Below are 23,980 nucleotides of genomic sequence, written 5' to 3'. Positions count from 1 at the left end.
AGCAGCATGTAAGAGGTTAACAGCAGTGTCAGACCACAGGATTAGTAGAGAATAAATAGGACTGTAATTGCTGCCTGTCACTCTGGCTCTGAACTAGAGGACCTGTGGGGAAGTCCTATTCTGGGGCCTCAGCACTGGAATCACACCGAAATGTCTTAGAGGATCACCTAAGGCTTGCAGGACATGGACAGAAAGAGAAATGGATTGCAATTATTTAGTCAGTATATATTTCAGTGTGTTAAGGATTGTGTGTGTATTTGTAGTGTGTGTGTCTCCCTGCAGAGAGTGAGGTGACAGTGGAAACTCTGATCCTCCATCATGTAACAGGTTATTAAGTCTATAAGGGTAGGCTTGGATTCAGCACACCCAGGTGGGTCACACACTCCTCTTGACTACTGGACCAACTGTGTGAGGGTGTGCATTAGTTCCACTACTGTCAGTGCATTTGAACTTCTGCAAGGAAATCCTTAATTTGATTCTTTGCTCAATGAAATTGAATTCAGTGAGATTTTGGGGGACAATAAAACAATATTTTAACTTTGTAGGTGAACAACAAGGTTACCCACTGGGCACAGACATCAGTTCAACGTCTAGTATTGATTTACATTTGGTTGAGTTGTCAACTAACGTGAATTCAATGTGAAATCAACAAAAACATTCACCATGTCATTGGATTTAGGTTATAAAATGGATGAAAAAAATAGAAAATGCCTTTACGTTGATGATTTTTTGCTAATCCAGTTAGATTTCCTCATTGAAATGACGTAGAAACAACGTTTCAACCAGTTTTTGCCCATTGGGTAGTGTGAATTGCAGTAACACACACGTCACACACACCACACACATCAGCAGCCAGATAGGTAGCCAGACCGCAGATTGAGCACAGATTTAAGGTTAGGGGGCGGCAAGGGGAAGGTGGGCTGGGTGGGCTGGGTGGGTAAACCACAAGATGTTATATTTAGACTTCCCATCACTTCCAAATCTGCCATCTCTCTCTCACACACACAGGGAGGTGTTTGAGAGAAGGGGGGGGGTATGCAGGAGCAAAGAGCGCTAGAAGCAAAACTTAGAAAGGATACAGGATGAGGTGATTCCTTCTGTTCTGCTGTGTAGTTACCACTTCAAACAGGAAGCTGATGTGTGTGTAGTTTGCTACGAGGGGAGGGGTGTGTGCGCCGTGCGTGTGTGACGCTAACCTCATTCTCTCTCTAGTGTGTCTCAAGATTCTTGCATCAGCCCTGTGTTGTCATATACACTTCAGTCTCCCTCTGGACTGGAAACAGTGAATCACTTAGTGTAGAAAATGTCCTCTTTACCAAAAATTGGATTTTGAATTGCCTTCAGTATATCACAAGATCACAAACACACACACACACACACACACAGTGAGATATTATTCTTACATGAAAGTCCCCCAGCTGTTTCAATAGAGTGGGTGTCCCCCAGCTACTGTAGCCTGTACTGCTTCTAGTCTTCTCAGAATTTGGGGCGAAGTCTCTAAGAGTTATTATAAGGAGGTTGGAGTTATTTTAACACTCAGCAAGCCACCGTGAGACTGCTGCTTTGTCATAGCTATCGGTAAATATATGGCAGGGGATGTGACTTGTGACTGAGGCTGAGTAGTAGCCTACATATCTACTGTATGTGCACCTGCTGGTTTCTCTGTCTCTATGGTCACCTCTTGTCTTGGTCGCCATGGCTTCATTTGCAAATGAAATGCATTAGGCGGGCATAGAGAGAGAGATGGAAAGAGAGAGACGGGAAAGAGAGAGAGAGAGACGAGAGAGAGGGAGAGAGATGTACAGTAACAGCCAGGCAGAGGCAGTTAAACAGCATGAGCACCATAAATAGAACGTTTAAATAAGGCGATCTAAGGCGAGTGGAAATGTCCGCTGCAGCTGGCACACGCATATGCCCTCCAACGATTCTCTCCCTCTCTGTGCCCACCTCTTAGACCCGCTGTGATCCCTCACAGACCTTCAACCTGCCCCGGGAGTCTCTATAACAACATGCCCACCTCGGCCCTCCTTCCCTCCCACCTCGCTACGACAGACACTGCCGCTGGCCTATCGCACGGTGGCCGACCCCTGTGCCCTGCCCACCCCAGCGGTCCCTCTCCAGCCCCGCCAGAGCCAATCCGCGGCGGGGTGTAAAGTAGGGCAAGCCGCTTCCTGGTTCAAGGAGGAGCTGCCTGGAGTTGGAATGGGCCAGCGGAGTCAGAGAGGGGGGAGAACAGCCCAGCGAGCCGGCGGTCTGCAAAGAGCGAGCCGAGGCAGGGGGATATAAACGCCGGCAGAGAGACAAGAAGAAGCGGATATTACAGAAAACTCCCGGGCGATACGTGGTTCGTCAGAGGGACTGGTGTGAGATTTTGGACAGTGCGGAGAGAGCGGTGACCCCCGGGGAGCGACGAGGGGGGAAGAGAGGCGGGTGGGAGTGAATCCAGGAAGTACAGAAGCCGGTCAGGTGGGACGCGACGAGATAACATAGGTGACACCGGCGCACAGGTAAACCCACTTCCTCACTCGCTCTCTGTTTTTGGGGGATATTATGGAATTCTTAAAGTTAGGATTTTACGCTTGTCTTTCCCATTTTCTGTAACAACCGGACCCTGACCCCCCCCCCCCCCCCCCCCCCCCCGTCCTAACCGAGGTTACGGGAGGACAACGTCATGGGTATTCGGTAACTCCCGTGTGACGTGTCGACAATTCTCCCTATGATTTTCGCGCTCTCTTTTCCTAGAGGCTTATTTTAACACAATAGCGCATACTATTTAAATGACATTAACAGAGAATATTTATGTGATCTCAGGTTAGTTGCTTTGTGTTGCTACCTGTGTGGATGTGGCCAGGTGAACATGCAGGGTCGACGGGTACACTTCTGGAGGCTTGGCTTCTAATTATAGCAGCGAACACCGGCTGACATCCAAAACCTTACCTGCTCTCACGCACATCGCCGGCCTCTGTAGGCAATAAGCCATGTGCTCCACCACAGGGCAACTTTGGCCCCGAATTCTATTATTCCAAGACCCTTTCAGTATGCTGTTGTCACCACACTTTGACATATCCTTTATCTTAAATTCTATAGCTCTGTTGCTGATGTAAAGTTCTTAATGTATATTAATGCTGGATGGATGAGGGCTTGTAAATGTATACAACTTAGGCTATGGATGGTGGGAGGCTGTCAGGTGTGCATGTGACTGCATTAGTGTAGTGTTGTGTGTGTGGGGGTGTGTGGGTTGCTGACTCGCCCCTCTTGTGGTACAGACAGACCTGCTGAACCTGCCAAACTGGCTTGGGTTTGGTCCTCTGTCTGAGTTTGTTGTTTGATTTACCACTTTATGGGCACCATGTTATTAGTCCAATCCACTGAAGGGTTTCTGGTCTGCAATATTAATTTGGTGGTTTGAAATGTTTATTTTTCACACAATAGTTCTCCAAACAGTGTTGGGTCTAGACCTAAACTTCAGTGCACTTGGAAGGAATCAGGAATATATTTGCCCTGTAAGAGTTTGTAGGCTAATATTTGTCCAGTGGGTTTCCGTGTGTGATCTTGACAAATAGGTATTGTTGACGTCTGCAATGCAGATTAGATTTGTCACCAACCCCAACTCTGAATAATTCCACTATTTAGTGTGAGAGATGGAAGAGAAAAGAGAGCGAGAAGCAGAAACATTGTTCTGCACTGTCAACCCTAATTGCCACTTGTCTGAATTGAAGCAGTCTTGTTACCAACTAAATGACAGTTGGGAGACCTGGAGAGTCTGTAGACTGTCTTTGGCTTAGTGGTAACTGATCTACCCCTCCCTCTCTTCTCATCTCTCCTTCTGGTGTCATGGTAACTTCATTACTCCTGTCATTTACTAGATTGGACTGTTCTCATGACCCCTCTCTCTCCCTACCACACACATGTTCACATGTACACACTCACAAACACCAAATTACATTAGTCTCTGCTCTTTCCACTGAGTATGGGATAGTGGAGTGTCTGGGGATGTCTGTGGTCCTACACAGGTGTGTGCTGTGCCTGTTTCCCATCCCTGTTCATTGTTAGTGTAGGCCACTTCTGCTCTGTGGCATGGGGAAGTGGTCTCTCTCCGCCCCACCTTCTCTCTCTGTTCTCCTCCCTGAACCATGTCTAACACATCATCTGACACACTGTGTTTGGGTTGTTCATTTTCTTTCTTTTTATTCACTCTTTATATACCACTTCTCGTTTATCTTTTGATCTCCTGTTTGTCTCTCCGTTCCTTCCTTCACCTTATTCCCTCAATATTTGGCCCCTTTCCTTCCCTGTGTTTCTCTGTCTCTCACATAACAGATATTAAATACTGTATACTGTGCCTAGAAGAAGTATTCAACCCCCTTGACTTTTCCAAAGTTTCATTGCATCAAAGTGGGATTCAAATGGATTGAATATTTGTATTTTTTTTGTCAATGATCTAAACAAAATACTCTGATGTCCAAGTGGAAGAAAAATTCCCACATTTTGTTGTTACAGCCTGAAATTGAAAATGGATTACATTGAGATTTTTTTGGCACTGATCTACAGACAATTCCCTATAATGTCAAAGTGGAATTATGTTTTTTGACATTTTTACAAATTAATTACAAATGAAAAGTTGACATGTCTTGAGTCAGTAATTATTCAACCCCTTTGTTATAGCAAGCCAGGAGTCCACATGTGCTTAACAAGTCACATAATAAGTTGCATAGATTCACTGTCTGTGCAATAATAGTGTAACATGATTTTTGATTGACTACCTCATCTCTGTACCCCACACATACAATTATCTGTAAGGTCCCTCAGTCGAGCAGTGAAATTCAAACACAGATTCAACCATTGTCCTGCTGAAAGGTGAATTAATCTCCCAGTGTCTGGTGGAAAGCAGACTGAACCAGGTCTTCCTCTAGGATTTTACCTGTGCTTGGCTCCATTTCTTTTTTTATCCTGAAAAACTCCCCAGTCCTTAACGATTACAAGCATACACATAGCAAGATGCAGTCACCATTATACTTGAAAATATGGAGAGTGGTAGGTACTCAGTAATGTGTTGGATTTGCCCTATACATGAGTTGCTTTGCCACATTTGTTGCAGTATTACTTTAGTGCCTTGTTGCAAACAGGATGCCTGTACATAATATTTTCATTCTGTACAGGCTACCTTATTTTCACTCTGCCAATTAGGTTAGTATTGTGGAGTAACTACAATGCTGTTGATCCATACTCTGGTTTCTCCTATCACAGCCATTAAACTCTGACTGTTTAGCCTCATGGTGAAATCCCTGAGCGGTTTCCTTCCTTTCCAGCAACTGAGTTAGGAAGGACGCCTGTATCTTTGTAGTGACTGGGTGTATTGATACACCATCCAAAGTGTAATTCATAACTTCACAATGCTCAAAGGGATATTCAATGTCTGCTCTTTAATTTTTTTACCCATTTACCAATAGGCATCCTTCTTTGCGAGGCATTGGAAAACCTGGTCTTTGTGGTTGAATACAGTGCATTCAGAAAGCATTCAGACCTCTTCACTTTTTTCACATTTTGTTACTTTACAGCCTTATTCTAAAATGGATTAAAACATTTTTTCTCTTTCAGCAATCTACACACAATTCCCCATAACATCAAAGCCAAAACAGGTTTTTAGAAATATGACATTTACATAAATATTTTGACCCTTCACTCAGTACTTTGTTGAAGCACCACCAATCTTCTTGGATATAACGCTACAAGCTTGACACACCTGTATTTGTGGAGTTTCTCCCATTCTTCTCTGCATATCCTCTCAAGCTCAGTCATGTTGGATGGGGAGCGACGCTGCACAGCTATTTTCAGGTCTCTCCAGAGATGTTAGATTGGGTTCAAGTCCGGGCTCTGGCTGGGCCACTCAAGGACATTCATAGACTTGTCCCGAAGCCACTCCTGCATTGTCTTGGCTGTGTGTTTAGGGTCGTTGTCCTGTTGGAAGGTGAACCGTCGCCCCAGTCTGAGGTTCTGAGCGCTCTGGAGCAGGTTTTCATCAAGGACCTCTCTGTACCTTGCTCCATTCATCTTTCCCTCAATCCTGACTAGTCTCCCAGTCCCTGCCGCTGAAAAACATCACCAAAGCATGATTCTGCCACCACCATGCTTCACTGTAGGGATGGTGCCAGGTTTCCTCCAGATGTGACACTTGGCATTCAGGCCAAAGACTTCAATCTTGGTTTCATCAGACTAGAGAATCTTGTTTCTCATGGTGTGAGAGTCCTTTTGGTGCTTTTTGGCAAACTCAAAGCATGCTGTCATGTGCCTTTTACTGAGGAGTGGCTTTCGTCTGGCCACTCTACCATAAAGGCCTGATTGGTGGAGTGCTGCAGAGATCGTTGTCCTTCTGGAAGGTTCTCCCATCTTCACAGAGGAACTCTGGAGCGCTGTCAGAGTGACCATCGGGTTCTTGGTCACCTCCCTGACCAAGGTCCTTCTCCCCCGATTGCTCAGTTTGGCAGGGCAGCCAGCTCTAGGAAGAGTCTTGGTGGTTCCAAACTTCTTCGATTTAAGAATGATGGAGGCCTCTGTGTTTTCGGGGACCTTCAATGCTGCAGAAACGTTTTGGTACCCTTCCCCAGATCTATGCCTCAACATAACCCTGTCTCGGAGCTCTATGGACAATTCCTTCGACCTCATGGCTTGGTTTTTGCTCTGACATGCACTGTCAACTGTGGGACCTTATATAGACAGGTGTGTGTACCTTTCCAAATCATGTCCAATCAATTGAATTTACCACAGGTGACAAATCAAGTTGTAGAAACATCTCAATAATTATCATTTGAACAGGATGCACCTGAGCTCAATTTTAAGTCTTATAGCAAAGGGTCTGAGTACTTGTGTAAATAAGGTATTTCTGTTTTTAAGTAAAAAACAATAAGAAAAATAATCAAAACATTTTTTTCACTTTGTCATTATGGGGTATTTATGTGTAGATTGATGAGGGAAAAGCAATATTTAATACATTTTAGAATAAGGCTGTAACTTAACAAAATGTAGAAAAAGTGAAGGAGTCTGAATACTTTCAGAATACACTGTACAGTATGTGCTTGAAATTCACTACTCGACTGAGGGACCTTACAGATAATTCTATGTCTGGGGTACAGAGATGGGGTGGTCATTCATATCATGTTAACCACTACTATTGCACACAGAGTGAGTCGCTGCAGTTTATTATGTGATTTGTTAAGCAAATTTGTACTCATGAACCTATTTTGGCTTGCCATAACAAAGGGGTTGAATACTTATTGACTCAAGACATTTTATTAATTTATAAAAATCTCAATATAAATTCCCCTTTGACATTCTAGAATTTTGTGTGTAGATTAGTGACACAAAATCTCAATTTAATCCCTTTTAAATTCAGGCTGTAACACAAAAAAATGTGGAAAAAGTCAAGGGGGTTGAATACTTTCTGAAGGCACTGTATGTGTATCTTGGTGTCAATCTGTCAGTCCTCTGGGATCAATAAAGTTTGTTCAAATCCAAATAATCTAACTATCCAAACATCTCATCCCCTCAGCTTTGTATCCCTGGAAACCTTTTGGCTCTGCTGGAGAAGAACCGAAACAGGAAGAGGTGGAAAATAGAGAGGGAGGAAGAGAGCAGGGACCCGTCCTCCTCTGAGTTTATGGACTGGAGGTAAGAGATGTGGAATTTTCAGAGTGTTGCACAATAAGTGCATTGAACTAAAGAAAGTATTATTGTCCCAGTCGTTGACAGCACCTGTCCTGTCCTACTATAGGTATAGAAACTAGAGATTATATTACATGGCTTCCCTGGGGTGCTGCAGGCCACTCCCATTAAAAAAATCAGTGGACCTCCATACATGTTAAAATGTGTTGAATGATGGCACCCCCATAAGATACTGATTTTGGTACAGGCCAGTATGTGTCAGGAAGGAACCCCCCAGAGTTGATGTGTACTGTACAGAATATTGTGTCTCACTCTGTCTTCTTTCACTGATACTCAGTCAGGGTTTTGGACTCTGTGTTTGGAATACGGTTCACTTGAACACGCAAATCCAAGGGCCAGCAATGGCTACATTTACATAAAGTCATTTAGCAAACGCTGTACTTAGACTTAGTGTGTGGGTGTGTGTGTGTTTGCGAGCGAGCGACAGATCATGTGATTGGGGCCGTGCAGAAGTGTGACCAGTGTGTGTGTGTGTGTGTGTTATAGTAGGGTGGTGTGGGGAGGGGGGGGGGGTGTAACAACAGTGAGTGGTCTTTAAAGGAAAGAGGAACGTTTAAGATAAGACACACACACACACACACGCGCAAGCAGGCAGTCACCCAATTCCAGTAAGTATATGAATTAGGGCATGTGGCCCCGTATATAAATTCCCCCTGTTCACAATAGGGGTTTCAGTTTCAGATACATACAGTAGGCTGAGTGGGAGGACAAGACAGGGGGAGAAAGGGGAGAGAGGGGGAGGACAAAGTCCCCCTCTTTACTCAGCATCAGCAGATTTAAGAGCTTCCTCCCTCCCTTCCTTTCCTTCTATACCTTTACTCCTTCATATCAAATGTATCTTCCTCTCATCCCCCACCACCCATTCAGTCCTCCTTTATCTGCTCAGCTCCTTCATCCATCCATACTCCCTTTCCATATTCCCTCATTTTCCCCCTCTTAGAAGGGTTGAACTTTTCGACTACTCTCTTAGCGTCATCATAGAGTTTCTGCATATGATCCATTATTCCATTCACACACAATGGTCAGAGTCAGGGACATGTTCTGTTTGGTTATTACCATATAAGGGCAGTAAAAACATCTGAACCAATACACTTCATGTAGGCCTTAATCATAATGTGGAGATGCTGTGCCACTGACTAAGGTACTCTACTGAATGTTCATGTACCCCACAGCCTAGTTTGCCTCCAGTAGATCTGTCTCACTAGAGGAAGTAGTGCATATGGCGTTTCTCCTTTTTTAGTCTCCAGTTTCTGTTGTGTTTCACAGCCCTATCTCTCTCTCGACCACCGGCCTGCCAGCCTACCAACTCACACCACCCGCCTACTGCCAGGGGGGATGGAAGAGCAAGAAGTTGCAATACTTTACTTCCTGTAAAGACAGACACCCCTTAAAGATGAAAAGAGTGTTAAAAGGTAGTGACAGAGAAGATTATTTGTTTTTCTGGTAATGGTGTAAATGTTGGTGTAGATAGTGAGGGGGTGATGCTCATAAACAGGTACAGTGAGCCAGCGGTTCAGGGAAAGAGAGACAATGACACACACCACAGAGAATCATCTCCTGTATCTTGTTGTGAAAATGACCCCTAACCTTTTAGATCAATTTTGATGAGAAATGACAGCTTGATGATGTATCTGTTGTAAGTACAGTACCATGAGAAGGCAGTATTCGAGACATTGAAAGTGCGGTATTCGATGAGCTCTAATTCTCTAAGCACCAGTAGAATGTTCCCCGTCAACGTTTGAATCTTTTGTCAAAGTGCTGTACTGCTGTAATTACTGCTGTAATTGGACGAGAGATGGGTGGGTGTTCAGACCAGTGACAGTAAGGCAGACATTCTGTTGTGTTTCTCAGAGGACAGCTGAAATAACCTCATATTCTGTATCAACCCTTTCAGCCACGAATTACAGTACAAGCAACCGCTCTCCCCCTGTTGACAAAGCCCAGAAAACACTACTACAGTATCGTCCTGATGATGTCAATGAAGTGTTCCGCCTTTTGAGCTTTACGACCTCTGATTGGGACTGTTAAACTAAACACACACTGTTCGTCACATGTTGACATGGTCTGGAGAGGATATCAGACTAACTGTCATTGTTTTTCTATACTCTAGTTTCCATTTCCCTGTCCCCTACCGCTATCAATATCTCTCTTTCTCCCTGTCCCCTACCGCTATCAATATCTTTCTTTCTCCCTGTCCCCTACCGCTATCGATATCTCTCTTTCTCCCTGTCCCCTACCGCTATCGATATCTCTCTTTCTCCCTGTCCCCTACCGCTATCAATATCTCTCTTTCTCCCTGTCCCCTACCGCTATCAATATCTTTCTTTCTCCCTGTCCCCTACCGCTATCAATATCTCTCTTTCTCCCTGTCCCCTACCGCTATCAATATCTCTTTCTCCCTGTCCCCTACCGCTATCGATATCTCTCTTTCTCCCTGTCCCCTACCGCTATCAATATCTTTCTTTCTCCCTGTCCCCTACCGCTATCGATATCTCTCTTTCTCCCTGTCCCCTACCGCTATCGATATCTCTCTTTCTCCCTGTCCCCTACCGCTATCAATATCTCTCTTTCTCCCTGTCCCCTACCGCTATCAATATCTTTCTTTCTCCCTGTCCCCTACCGCTATCAATATCTCTCTTTCTCCCTGTCCCCTACCGCTATCAATATCTCTTTCTCCCTGTCCCCTACCGCTATCGATATCTCTCTTTCTCCCTGTCCCCTACCGCTATCAATATCTCTCTTTCTCCCTGTCCCCTACCGCTATCAATATCTTTCTTTCTCCCTGTCCCCTACCGCTATCAATATCTCTCTTTCTCCCTGTCCCCTACCGCTATCAATATCTCTTTCTCCCTGTCCCCTACCGCTATCGATATCTCTCTTTCTCCCTGTCCCCTACCGCTATCAATATCTCTCTTTCTCCCTGTCCCCTACCGCTATCAATATCTCTCTTTCTCCCTGTCCCCTACCGCTATCAATATCTCTTTCTCCCTGTCCCCTACCGCTATCAATATCTCTTTCTCCCTGTCCCCTACCGCTATCAATATCTCTTTCTCCCTGTCCCCAACCGCTATTAGTCTCTCTTTCTCCCTGTCCCCAACCGCTATTAGTCTCTCTTTCTCCCTGTCCCCTACCGCTATCAATATCTCTCTTTCTCCCTGTCCCCTACCGCTATCGATATCTCTCTTTCTCCCTGTCCCCTACCGCTATCAATATCTCTCTTTCTCCCTGTCCCCTACCGCTATCGTAGTCTCTCTTTCTCCCTGTCCCCTACCGCTATCAATATCTCTCTTTCTCCCTGTCCCCCCGCTACCCCCCCCGCCCCTACCGCTCAATATCTCTCTTTCTCCCTGTCCCCTACCGCTATCGATATCTCTCTTTTTCCCTGTCCCCTACCGCTATCAATATCTCTCTTTCTCCCTGTCCCCTACCGCTATCAATATCTCTTTCTCCCTGTCCCCTACCGCTATCAATATCTCTTTCTCCCTGTCCCCAACCGCTATTGGTCTCTCTTTCTCCCTGTCCCCTACCGCTATCAATATCTCTCTTTCTCCCTGTCCCCTACCGCTATCAACATCTCTTTCTCCCTGTCCCCTACCGCTATCAATATCTCTCTTTCTCCCTGTCCCCTACCGCTATCGATATCTCTCTTTCTCCCTGTCCCCTACCGCTATCGATATCTTTCTTTCTCCCTGTCCCCTACCGCTATCCCCCCCCGCCCCACCGCTATCTCTCTTTCTCCCTGTCCCCTACCGCTCGATCCCCCCGCCCCACCGCATCATCTCTCTTTCTCCCTGTCCCCTACCGCTATCAATATCTCTCTTTCTCCCTGTCCCCTACCGCTATCAATATCTCTTTCTCCCTGTCCCCTACCGCTATCAATATCTCTTTCTCCCTGTCCCCTACCGCTATCAATATCTCTTTCTCCCTGTCCCCTACCGCTATCAATATCTCTTTCTCCCTGTCCCCAACCGCTATTAGTCTCTCTTTCTCCCTGTCCCCAACCGCTATTAGTCTCTCTTTCTCCCTGTCCCCTACCGCTATCAATATCTCTCTTTCTCCCTGTCCCCTACCGCTATCGATATCTCTCTCTTGCTCCCTGTCCCCTACCGCTATCAATATCTCTCTTTCTCCCTGTCCCCTACCGCTATTAGTCTCTCTTTCTCCCTGTCCCCTACCGCTATCAATATCTCTCTTTCTCCCTGTCCCCTACCGCTATCAATATCTCATTCTCCCTGTCCCCTACCGCTATCAATATCTCTCTTTTTCCCTGTCCCCTACCGCTATCAATATCTCTTTCTCCCTGTCCCCTACCGCTATCAATATCTCTTTCTCCCTGTCCCCTACCGCTATCAATATCTCTTTCTCCCTGTCCCCAACCGCTATTGGTCTCTCTTTCTCCCTGTCCCCTACCGCTATCAATATCTCTCTTTCTCCCTGTCCCCTACCGCTATCAACATCTCTTTCTCCCAGGTCCCCTAGCGCTATTAGTCACTTTCTCCCTGTCCCCTACCGCTATCAATATCTCTCTTTCTCCCTGTCCCCTACCGCTATTAGTCTCTCTTTCTCCCTGTCCCCTACCGCTATTAGTCTCTTTCTCCCTGTCCCCTACCGCTATCAATATCTCATTCTCCCTGTCCCCTACCGCTATCAATATCTCTCTTTTTCCCTGTCCCCTACCGCTATCAATATCTCTTTCTCCCTGTCCCCTACCGCTATCAATATCTCTTTCTCCCTGTCCCCTACCGCTATCAATATCTCTTTCTCCCTGTCCCCAACCGCTATTGGTCTCTCTTTCTCCCTGTCCCCTACCGCTATCAATATCTCTCTTTCTCCCTGTCCCCTACCGCTATCAACATCTCTTTCTCCCAGGTCCCCTAGCGCTATTAGTCACTTTCTCCCTGTCCCCTACCGCTATCAATATCTCTCTTTCTCCCTGTCCCCTACCGCTATTAGTCTCTCTTTCTCCCTGTCCCCTACCGCTATTAGTCTCTTTCTCCCTGTCCCCTACCGCTATCAATATCTCTCTTTTTCCCTGTCCCCTACCGCTATCAATATCTCTCTTTTTCCCTGTCCCCTACCGCTATTAGTCTCTCTCTCTTTCTTCCTGTAGACATATACCGTATCAGTTATATACTGTCTCTTTCTTCCTGTAGACATATACCGTATCAGTTATATACTGTCTCTTTCTTCCTGTAGACATATACCGTAACAGTTATATACTGTCTCTTTCTTCCTGTAGGCATATACCGTATCAGTTATATACTGTCTCTTTCTTCCTGTAGACATATACCGTATCAGTTATATACTGTCTCTTTCTTCCTGTAGACATATACCGTAACAGTTATATACTGTCTCTTTCTTCCTGTAGACATATACCGTATCAGTTATATACTGTCTCTTTCTTCCTGTAGACATATACCGTAACAGTTATATACTGTCTCTTTCTTCCTGTAGACATATACCGTATCAGTTATATACTGTCTCTTTCTTCCTGTAGACATATACCGTATCAGTTATATACTGTCTCTTTCTTCCTGTAGACATATACCGTAACAGTTATATACTGTCTCTTTCTTCCTGTAGACATATACCGTATCAGTTATATACTGTCTCTTTCTTCCTGTAGACATATACCGTATCAGTTATATACTGTCTCTTTCTTCCTGTAGACATATACCGTATCAGTTATATACTGTCTCTTTCTTCCTGTAGACATATACCGTATCAGTTATATACTGTCTCTTTCTTCCTGTAGACATATACCGTATCAGTTCTATACTGTCTCTTTCTTCCTGTAGACATATACCGTAACAGTTATATACTGTCTCTTTCTTCCTGTAGACATGGTTGTTCCTCCTTTACATTTCAGTCTGTTTTGTCATTCATTTATCTGTCCATCTCACCTCGTGGTTGTCAGTCCTCACTGCAGAGGAAGAGGAAGCCGATCAGGATCAGTTAGTTTTGCGACATCGGTGTGTGTGTAGGGGTTTGTGTCTATGTGCGTGGGTGTGTATGTGTCTGTGTGTGTTTGTAGGGGTATGTGTCAATGAGCATGTATCTCTGTGTATGGGTGTGTGTGTATCCCCGTCCTAGCGTGTGTTTTGCGACATCATTCTCTGAAAAGGGAGGTCATGTGTAAGACAGAGGAACAGCTGTCGAGACCCTCCCTAATGATGTGGTAACTTCACCCAGCAAGCAGACACACACACAGTGCATCAAATACACAAGTCACACACAGACACACACACTATCACATTGAAAGACACACAAGCTTTTTTCACCAGTTTGTAAAAACACACAAATTCACACAAGTTCTGCACATAAATGGACCACTCATTCACACTCTCCGCTGTTCACACATGTAGTCTTGGGGGTTGGCTGAAACTGCTGACCAGAAACAGATAGAAGGTGTGAAACCACTTTGTCAGCATGTGTTAGAACTAGTAAAGACATCCCATGTATACACACACACACACACACACACACACACACACACACACATATGCATTGACACACACACACACACACACACACACACACACACACACACACACACACACACACACACACACACACACACACACACACACACACAAATAATCCTTTCTCAGGCCTGTGTGTGTGTGTTCCCCATCTTTGTGAAACTCCCTTTCACTGATTGCTAATGATAGCGATTGCTACCACATCTCCCCTCAGACATCTGCAGACACACACACACACACCTGCAAGGACTCACTGCAGCTACTTCCTGTCACAGTCTCTCGCTCCCTCCCCCTTTCTTTCTGTCTTCTAACATTCTCTCTGTTTCTCTAACCTCTGTTCACGTCACTGTTCCTCTCCCTCTCACCTCTCTCTGCCTTTCTGTCCCCCATTCTCCCCCTCCTCTCCCCCCCCCTCTTTGTAACAGAACTCTTCTTTTATTTCTTCTCTCTGACACAGGTTGTTGGTAAAGGCTTGATTTACCCCCACCCTACCTCATTCTATACCTATCTTTACATCTTGTTTTACACCCACCCCTCAGTCACTCGTTGGCTGACAGTGTTTTACCACCTCTCCTCTCCCACTCTCTGCTTTCCTGGTATGTTCTCTAGGAGCAAGTCTATTTGGAAGTCAAACAAACCTCAGCCGTATTCTTCTCACCTCCTTGATCTCCCCTCAAATCTCAGACCCCCTTTCCTCTTTCCAACCTCACATTTCTCTCTTTTTCTCCCTCTTCTCTCCTCACTCCTGTTTTTGGCAGAGAGGCGTGTCTACTCTATACAATACGTTTCTATGTGAAGGTTTTGTACCGTTCGTCCCTCCTGAATAAAACCCTTGATTCCCATCGGTAAATTGGGATAACATGCAAAATGTCCTCGGTGTGGTGGGGCGTGGGAGGGCTGGGTTAAGGGCCTCCGCTCTGTACTGCTCTGCCAGCCAAATGAATAATGTAATGTGTTCTTGGAACTAAGACCTCAACACACACACACACACACACACACACACACACACACTGCCCCAGTTTAGCTGAGCAGAGGGGCTGGATGCAGGTACAAAAGGATCGGAAGATTGGAACCTTTTCCTGGATATGATTTGTGTGTTTTTGTTACTCAAATGCACTTTGTCACTATTAAGAATGTCCTCCATCCTGGCAGGTCTTTATTGCATGGTTGAGGTTGAGTGCAATTATTATTCCCTATATTATCACCTAGTTTTCATCTTTATAGAATTGCTTTAGCCACGTCTTGGAGGAAATGGATGTACCGGCAATTACCATAATGTTGTCTTTTATTCTCGTTATCCAGCCTTTTAACGAATTCAAATGAAGATTCAAATTCTCTCTGGCTGGGTCTGTTTTTATATCTCTTTGTAAGATGCAAATAGCTGGTTCAGGGAGAGTTATCAGTGGAGAGAGTGGAGAGGGTCTGGGTTTTATTGTACTTCAGAAACGGTGCAGGGCCAAGATAAACTGTAAATGATGAAGATGATGATGGAGGAAGAGATGGAGAATGGGGATGTGTCTCACATTTAATAACAATTCATACTTGCAATAAGCCTTCATGACATCTTGCGAATGCTTTATAGCTGATTTATGAATGCCTGTAAATGTATTCATAATTCATTACATACAGGCGGTACATAGTGTTGCCAACTGGTGTTGGGCTGAATAAGGTTCTGTGTGGGCAGGAGCTCTTCTCATCATCCCCTCTTTTACCTCTCTTTCACCCCTCCTCTGAGAAGATGCTCCTAAACCAACACCTCTCTCCCAGCCTCCTATGTTTAAGAGGGGTAGAGAGGCTAAAACGAGTGTGTGAGAGAAGGAGAATGAGAGAAAGAGAAGGAAATAGAGAAGCACTGAGAGCCAGAGGAGCACGTGGAGGAGGAGAAACGGTATGAACAGAGAATCATGACTTCTAATTTCCTTCTCTCAGGCCTTGTTGTGTTTTGTTTGGGAACAGCAGTTGTTTGGTTCCTACTGTGCTGTTCTGGTTGTCTCATGTAAATGATACATATTTAGACTTATTCTTGGTTTAACTGAGTTCTCGTTTAGTTTGGTTTGTGTGTAGTTGTGATGGACTGAAGTGACCTAGTATTGTTAACCTCCCATGAATATTTTTCATGTTGTGTGTAAAGACACATCTCCATAGGTCTACTGTGTGTTCATTCAGCCAACATGGAATAATACATTTCACTGCCACCCACACCTCTCTTTAGCTTTACATAATAATCTTTATAACATATTAAGAAATTCATAAATGGTTTTATTGTATCAGAACAAAAAAAAGTAATATTTTATCACACACAATTTAAATACATTTTTCAGGGTTACAAATGTTGTTTACAAATATCCTAGTAAATTGAGTTTATGTTCGTACTTTGTGTAATTATTTCCAAAAACCTTGTTTCCTTGTTTTCTTTATAGTCATTTATTTAAGCCTTCACTGGAAAACAAATGTTATTTTCTAAATTAAACTAAATGAAGAAGTAGCTATATTTTGTAAACTTACACTGCATTTTACATTTGTACAGTATTTCTGGTAAGCTGAGGATTGTTAGTGCCTGTGAAACGTGGATGTGAAATACATTTAGAGCATTAGAAGTTTGCTAAAAACACTGCGAGTGAAACGCATTTGAACATATTATGAATGAACACACACACGGAAAGCGTCTGACATCAGAATTCATTTAAACACATTTCTGTGAATAGAGTAAAGACATATTTTCCCCCTGGGCCGTTCAGAGCCGAGCAGAGCTGATATAACTGATGTGGATTGGGAGAAGTTCCAGGCTGTAAGGGAATATAAACACCACTGTAATAACAGTCTGTCTTGTTTGTGTCAACTACTATTGATCTCTCACTTGGTGAACTCCGTTCAAGTTGCAGTCAAAAGGACAATACGTTTTAACCATTATTTTGATGGTCCAATCGTTTTTTACTTATTCATTCTATCAGGACCCCATTTAAAGTGTTGTTATTTCCTGTCCAGAAATATCTATATTCATCCAATACATTTTGAGTTAGAATTGGGCAATGAAGCATTATAAGAGGTTTTAGAGAGTGAGTGACGTACATAACGAAAGCGAGGGAAGAGGAAGCCGTATTGTCGGAGGGGAGGAAAGGTAGTCAACTGTCGACAGAGGAGTGGGAGTTGAGAATCCGCTCTGAAACGGAGAGATAAGTTGGCCACCAATCATTAAAGAAAAGGGGATGACGAAGTGTTTTATTTTTTGAAAATAAAACTAACTTATTTACTGCGTAAACAGTTTTCAACTGGTTCCGTTGTTATAGTTTTATTTTAATTTGTTGGTTTTAATTCACTTGAAGCATGAGGAGTGTGTCTTCCAGTGTAATACTGCAGTTTATACCAATTGTACAGCATATTTCAACAATAATTCTTAATATGGGTTTTAGTTACTATTATATTAATTTGTCACATTCATTTGTCTTCACTGCTTCCTAATGTCTTTCACATTTCCGCTAAGTGTTTTGTAAAGTGGTGTGCCGTTATGTCAGACTGTTATGTTGAGGAAAACATGTTTTTCCACATACTTTCCACTTGGGTTGTTTTTTTCTTCATTTTTACCTTCCATTGTTGTGGGAAAAGGAGCTGTGTTTCAAATGATTTGTACTCATTTGAATGTGTTGATGAAACACACGTCAGTGTATGTTTGGGTGGCTGTGTAATCTATAGTGCTAGATGTTAGTTAAAGAGGATCAGCAGCTTCAGCCAGAGATGTCTGTCCCTGACTGTTAGAACAGGGGCTGCTGAACAACTAGAAACAGGGTGACTAAGAGAGAGCGAGAAAGGACAGGGGACGAGGGGAGAAAGAGAGAGAAAGAGAATGTCTTACCGTCAAACAAAGACCATTCCTACTTTTTAACTGTGTGCAATAGTGTGTGTGTGTGTGTGTGTGTGTGTGTGTGTGTGTGTGTGTGTGTGTGTGTGTGTGTGTGTGTGTGTGTGTGTGTGTGTGTGTGTGTGTGTGTGTGTGTGTGTGTGTGTGTGTGTGTGTGTGTGTGTGTGTATTTCAGGGTGTCTCGTTATTAAGTGACTCACAGTTGTTCAATTAACAGGAATCTCTTCCCTTTTTCCGAACAACACTTACATCCCCCCCTTCTGAGGAATCGAAAACCACCCCTTACAGCGTTTTAAAATTTTACGCCGGAAACTTAACACTAGTATGCTCTTCATATGTCTTTTTCTCTCACTCCCCCTCTTTTTCTCTTTTCACCAACTTAATCTCTCTTTTTATCTCCTCTGATCTCTAGGAGGTGGATTCTGTTAACACTGAGTTTTGTCTTAAACAAAACCTATATCTCAGCCTAGACAGTTGTCTTTTCTATTGGCTTATTGTTTTGTGCCTCATGACATGTTCTCTCTCTCTCTCTCTCACACACACACACACACACACACACACACACACACACAGTGTTTTCGGTGGGGATTTTGACGTTTCTGGCAGCACCGTTGATGTCCTCCTCGGCTACAGCATTTTCCAGGGCGTTGTTTTAGATGTGCTTACGAGCGTAGGACACACCTCAAACAAATCTCCCTGAAATCACTTCCTACCTGCTCTGAGAGCGGCGGTGGCACAAACCCATGCCAGCGTCGATAGCTTGATGCATCAAACCGAGAATGTTACATCTTAAGATTTGTTTAGTGAACAAGCTTTCATTTGGAGGAGACTTCACAGAGTCAGTCAAAGTTGCCTTATGGGTTGTTCTAAAGTGACTTTATCATCACAGACTGTCTGTAATATGGCATGTTGTTTCATCTAATACCTACCTTGATGTCTGTGGCTGGGTCTATTATGACTCACAGCACCAATATGATTTTGGTTCTTATGTTACTTCTTCTTTGACAATTTTGATGTTGGTTGAGTTGGCTAAATTTGCACATATCTGACAATGTTGTAGGGTATTTCTGTGCTTCGTTCAAGGTCCCTCATCAGTAATGTAGGTGCATAGAGATCCTTAATTCTGTGCGTAAGTGGCTGAAGGATGAGCCCACGGGCTGTGTCTCAATAGTCCAGCATGGCTTCCTTCCTTCCTCTTCTTTCTTCTTCGAGGAGAAGAAGCCACTTTAGACTATTGTACCCAAGTTCCCACCACCTGTGTAGACAGATGGACAAACATCCCTCCTACTTGTCCATCAGCCAAGGTCAGAGGTTAGATCTGTGGTCAGGGAGGGGCAGGCCAGGAAGTTATGTATTTCGGAAACTTACGATCGCTCGTTTCGGAAAATGGACCCGCTGTATTTTGGAGAGAGGGGCGCGTGGGCGAGAAGGGGGGAGGGGTATCTCTCAATCTCTCTCTCCGCCACCAAACACCTTCTTTTCATAAAACAGGAAGAGCGAGAGAGCGAGCGAGAGAGAAAGAGGTAGACATCCCCAAGGATGAACGCGTAACCCCAACTTCTCTGAACTTCGAGAGTTAAAGGTTTAAGGAGAGAGAGGGAGAATAGAAGGCTGTAATATAGAAAGGAAGAAGCGAGTAAGAGCGAGGAAGACTGAAGGACAAAAACACTTATGCCATGACACAGACACAGCATGGCCTCCAGTCGACGGTCCCTCTATCAGCCATGAAGACAGGAAAGGTAGGGGTGCCGTTTGGGTTCAGACTCAGCTGGATGGGTTGAGGTTGGGAGGGTAAGGTCTGGGTAAGGTTCTGTTGGTACAGGTGGGATTGGGGTTTCTGTTGAAGAGCGACGATATGAACGTTAGTGTGTGGACTGTATGGGTGGGGTGTGTGTGTTTTTGACATTGCATGAAGATCAACAGACCACAAACTGAACAATGGGGACTCGGGAAGCCAAGAGAGAGACACGCAACGTGTGTGTGTGTGTATTTAATGGGGTGTGTCTTGGAGCAGGTTAGTCAGGCGAAACAGAATGTACTGTCGTCGAGGAGAGCCCCTCCAGGGTGCTATGTGGACAGTATTATAGGATGGTTAGGGGGCTGTTGGTGGTTGCTATGGGAGGGAGACGGAGGGGGGGGAGGAGGGGGGAGTTAGTGTTGTTTGTGGAAAATGTGGTCTGCTCAGGTGTGAGTGGTACTGTGGAACAGGAGAGGGGTTAGGTGAGAGCCAGGGGAACAGGAGAGGGGATTAGGTGAGAGCCAGGGGAACAGGAGAGGAGAGCCCTTGGGTGTTATAAATAAACCTCATCGTATGGATACATAGACAGTATAGACTTCTATAGACCTGGTAACCTACCTAGAAAGTAGTCTCTGGATTAGTAAAATGGAGTAAGACACAAACTTCCGCTGTAGGCCTAAATTCTCTCTCTGTTTCACACTCTCTCTCTCTTCCTCCATTATACACCTCCCCTGGAGGGCGTGTGAAAGGAAGGACACGGAGTGGGTGATGAGGTCTTGAAAAGAAGGGAGGAGAAGAACAAGCTTCTGTTATCCTCACATAAACACTTCCAGACACGTCTTGTTTTACCCAACATTAACCCTTCTCTGTTTTCACTTTCCTAAAGGAAAAGTTGTGTTTCAGGGAATACCACACCACACACTGTTAAGGTTAGACTCAGTGGGCAGAATCCTGACTTGAAATACACCCATATAACTTGAATCTTCCTTTGATGATGTGACATACGCAAAAGCTGTAGCACCTTGTGTGTGTGGACGTCGTCCCCAGTACAGTCTGACTCCTCTCTTTCACCGTCCTCTTTCTGTCTCTTCCTCTCCTTCGTCTTTCTCTCTATTTTTAATCAAGGAGCTAATACTATCAAGCACTGTCACACACACACAAACACACACTCTCTGGCACCCCCTTCTCCTCTACCCCCTCTGATCCTCCCAGTTGTCCCCCCTTCCCACCCCCTCTGCCAAAATCACTTTTTCCTGATGTCGTAATCTGGGGTTGAGGGGGTGGAAGATGAAGGGAGGAGTGATTGAAGGAGGGATAGCACTAAGCTCTTGTTTAATATGGTCCCTCACGTGAAGGAGGGCTCCTTGTGGAAGTCACGCTAGTAATGAAAGGCTACAGTACCAACCAAAATATCTCTGCACCGTGACTGCATTAACTAACACAGTTTTACTTGACAAAGGACGCGTCCATGCACTGAGGTATTCTAGGTATGTCAGCATTTGTTTCCTGGTATTCAAAGCCTTGAAATGTGATCTATATCAAAAGCATACAGAATATTGTTTTGATGTCATTGCTTGACATTCACCACCCCAGAAGAAATGTAAAACAACTTTGTCTGATTCTTGTTTTTTTCATTGTAAAAAACCATCTGTGGCCACCGAATGATTTAGATTCAGCCTGAACTTCAAAGTGTTATTCTAACCAACTGTTCCGTCCTGCAGGTGGCGATGTCTCCAGGAGAGGACGGTCTGATCGGGATCCCCTTCCCAGAGCACAGCAGCGAGATCCTGTTCCGCCTCAACGCCCAGCGCAGGGCGGGGCTACTCTGTGACCTCACCCTGACCTCGCGCGGTGCCCGCTACCCCACCCACCGCTCCGTCATGGCTGCCGTCAGCCTCTACTTCCGCGGGCTGTTTGGGGCGGAGGAGGGGGCGGAGGCAGGGGGTGAGGCGGGGGGAGGAGGAGGGTTCAGTGTGTGCCAGCTGGACTGTGTAGCGCCCGATGCCCTGGATGCCCTGCTGGAGTTTGCCTACACGGCCACCCTGACCATCCGCAGCTCTGGCATGAGAGACGTGTTGAGAGGAGCTCAGTTACTGGGGATCCAGTGTGTGGTTGATGCCTGTAGAGATATACTGGGGGAGACAGCGGGGGAGGTAGAGTGGGAGACGGGGGAGGAGAGGGTACAGGCGGAGAGGGAGAGAAGGGTGGAGAGGGGGATGAAGAAAGGCTCCCGGAGGAAGATAGACAGACGGAGAGTCACCAAGGTGGAGTCATCGCACCACCAGCCACTGCCTCATCGCCCCAACATCAACACACACCAGCACCCCTCCACTCCTCCTCCACACCCCTCACCTGTTCAAGACGGGGCCCACTCTCATCCCTCCACCCGACCCCCCAGCCCTGAGCAGGATGAACACCCCCCCACCACGGGACAGAACGGGGAGGGCAGGGATGCAGGGAGGGGGAGTACAGCAGTCAACGGAGGGGTGCACTGGCCTCAGGAGCGCCTCCTCGCCCCCCACCCCCCTCTCCTCCTCTCAGACGACAGGCTGTCAGAAGACGAGGAGGAGATGGAGGGAGTGGGGAACGGTGGGGTGCCCAGCTTTACTTCCGTCCCCCTGGCAGAGCAAGGGGTGGCCACGGGAGCAGGAGGAGGGGGTAGGAAGAGGAAGTCTCAGACCCCCCAGCAGTGTCCTGTCTGTCAGAAGATCATCCACGGAGCAGGGAAGCTACCCAGACACATGAGAACACACACCGGGGAGAAACCATTCGAGTGCTCTACCTGCGGGGTCCGCTTTACCAGGTACGTACCTGTGTGTTTTAACACTATTATCACCAGGTATGTACCTGTGTGTTTTAACACTATTATCACCAGGTATGTACCTGTGTGTTTTAACACTATTATCACCAGGTATGTACCTGTGTGTTTTAACACTATTATCACCAGGTACGTACCTGTGTGTTTTAACACTATTATCACCAGGTATGTACCTGTGTGTTTTAACACTATTATCACCAGGTATGTACATGTGTGTTTTAACACTATTATCACCAGGTATGTACCTGTGTGTTTTAACACTATTATCACCAGGTATGCACCTGTGTGTTTTAACACTATTATCACCAGGTATGTACCTGTGTGTTTTAACACTATTATCACCAGGTACGTACCTGTGTGTTTTAACACTATTATCACCAGGTATGCACCTGTGTGTTTTAACACTATTATCACCAGGTACGCACCTGTGTGTTTTAACACTATTATCACCAGGTATGCACCTGTGTGTTTTAACACTATTATCACCAGGTATGTACCTGTGTGTTTTAACACTATTATCACCAGGTATGTACCTGTGTGTTTTAACACTATTATCTATAACAGATTACAGGGCTAGCGTTGTTCTACATATGATGCTGAGCCATTATCCTCTTTCCTTTCTCTCTCTCAGGAATGACAAGTTGAAGATCCACATGCGTAAACACACAGGGGAGCGTCCGTACCCTTGCCCCCACTGCCCCGCCCGCTTCCTGCATTCCTACGACCTGAAGAACCACCTGTCTCTCCATAGCGGGGCGCGCCCCTTCGAGTGCCCGCTCTGCCACAAGGCCTTCGCCCGCGAGGACCACCTCCAGCGCCACCGCAAGGGCCTCAGCTGCCTGGAGGTCCGTACCCGGGCACGGCCGAAGCGCGGGCCTGGGGCTGACCATGGGGAAGAGGACAGAAGGGCTAGAGGAGGAGGAAGAGGGTATTCTCCAGACCAACTCGACCCGCTGGAGAATCTGGCCCTGCAGCCCCACGCCTCAGCATTCCACCCCCGTGCTGGGATGGTTGGCCTGGGGGATGGGGCTGGGGCTGGAGGTCAAATGGTGTTCCAGGAGGAGGCTGACAGGGAGCAAGCTATAGCCCTCCTAGGGCCTCACAGGTTACCCTACCCTGGTCTGCTGTGGAGAGGCCTGGAGCTGGGGGTGAGAGGGGTGGAGGGGGAGGAGGCTGGCGGGGGCCACTCTCCTGCACTTCAGCATGCAAGATGGGAGGAGGAGGCAGAGCAGGAGGCAGAGGAGGATGAGGAAGACGAGTGAGAAGAGAGGAAGAGAAGACCATGCATGGATGTGTATGCGTGTGCATGTGTGCGCGTATGTGCATTTGTATATGCATAAGTGTGTGTGTGTGTGTGTGTGTGTGGT

General features: G+C 45.7%; 1 protein-coding gene across 2 annotated transcripts; it reads left to right on the top strand.

The window, feature by feature from the left end:
- Positions 1-1,914: 1,914 nt before the first annotated feature.
- LOC123723950 (zinc finger and BTB domain-containing protein 7B) lies at positions 1,915-23,973 on the top strand. Of its 2 annotated transcripts, XM_082960623.1 has the most exons (4): positions 1,915-2,507; positions 7,547-7,665; positions 21,517-22,598; positions 23,245-23,973. In XM_082960623.1, the coding sequence occupies exons 3-4, from the start codon at positions 21,523-21,525 to the stop codon at positions 23,873-23,875; spliced, it is 1,707 nt and encodes a 568-aa protein (XP_082816749.1). In that variant the 5' UTR covers positions 1,915-2,507; positions 7,547-7,665; positions 21,517-21,522; the 3' UTR covers positions 23,876-23,973. The 2 variants fall into 2 exon arrangements, with proteins under 2 accessions (XP_082816749.1, XP_045555294.1); XM_045699338.2 differs by lacking the exons at positions 1,915-2,507; positions 7,547-7,665 and adding an exon at positions 19,528-19,796.
- The last annotated feature ends 7 nt before the right edge of the window (positions 23,974-23,980 follow it).

Source organism: Salmo salar, chromosome 02, assembly GCF_965601325.2.
Source record: "Salmo salar chromosome 02, fSalSal1, whole genome shotgun sequence".
Classification (NCBI taxonomy): domain Eukaryota; kingdom Metazoa; phylum Chordata; class Actinopteri; order Salmoniformes; family Salmonidae; genus Salmo; species Salmo salar.
The sequence above is the reverse complement of the archived record's forward strand: the minus strand, read 5'-3'. Positions and strand labels throughout refer to the sequence as shown.

Excerpts from the sequence above, each read along its gene's own strand:
- LOC123723950 (XM_045699338.2), top strand. The coding sequence starts at position 19,734 with ATGACACAGACACAGCATGGCCTCCAGTCGACGGTCCCTCTATCAGCC. Across the intron at positions 19,797-21,516 it reads CAGCCATGAAGACAGGAAAG|GTGGCGATGTCTCCAGGAGA; the intron begins GTAGGGGTGCCG and ends TCCGTCCTGCAG. Across the intron at positions 22,599-23,244 it reads TGCGGGGTCCGCTTTACCAG|GAATGACAAGTTGAAGATCC; the intron begins GTACGTACCTGT and ends TCTCTCTCTCAG.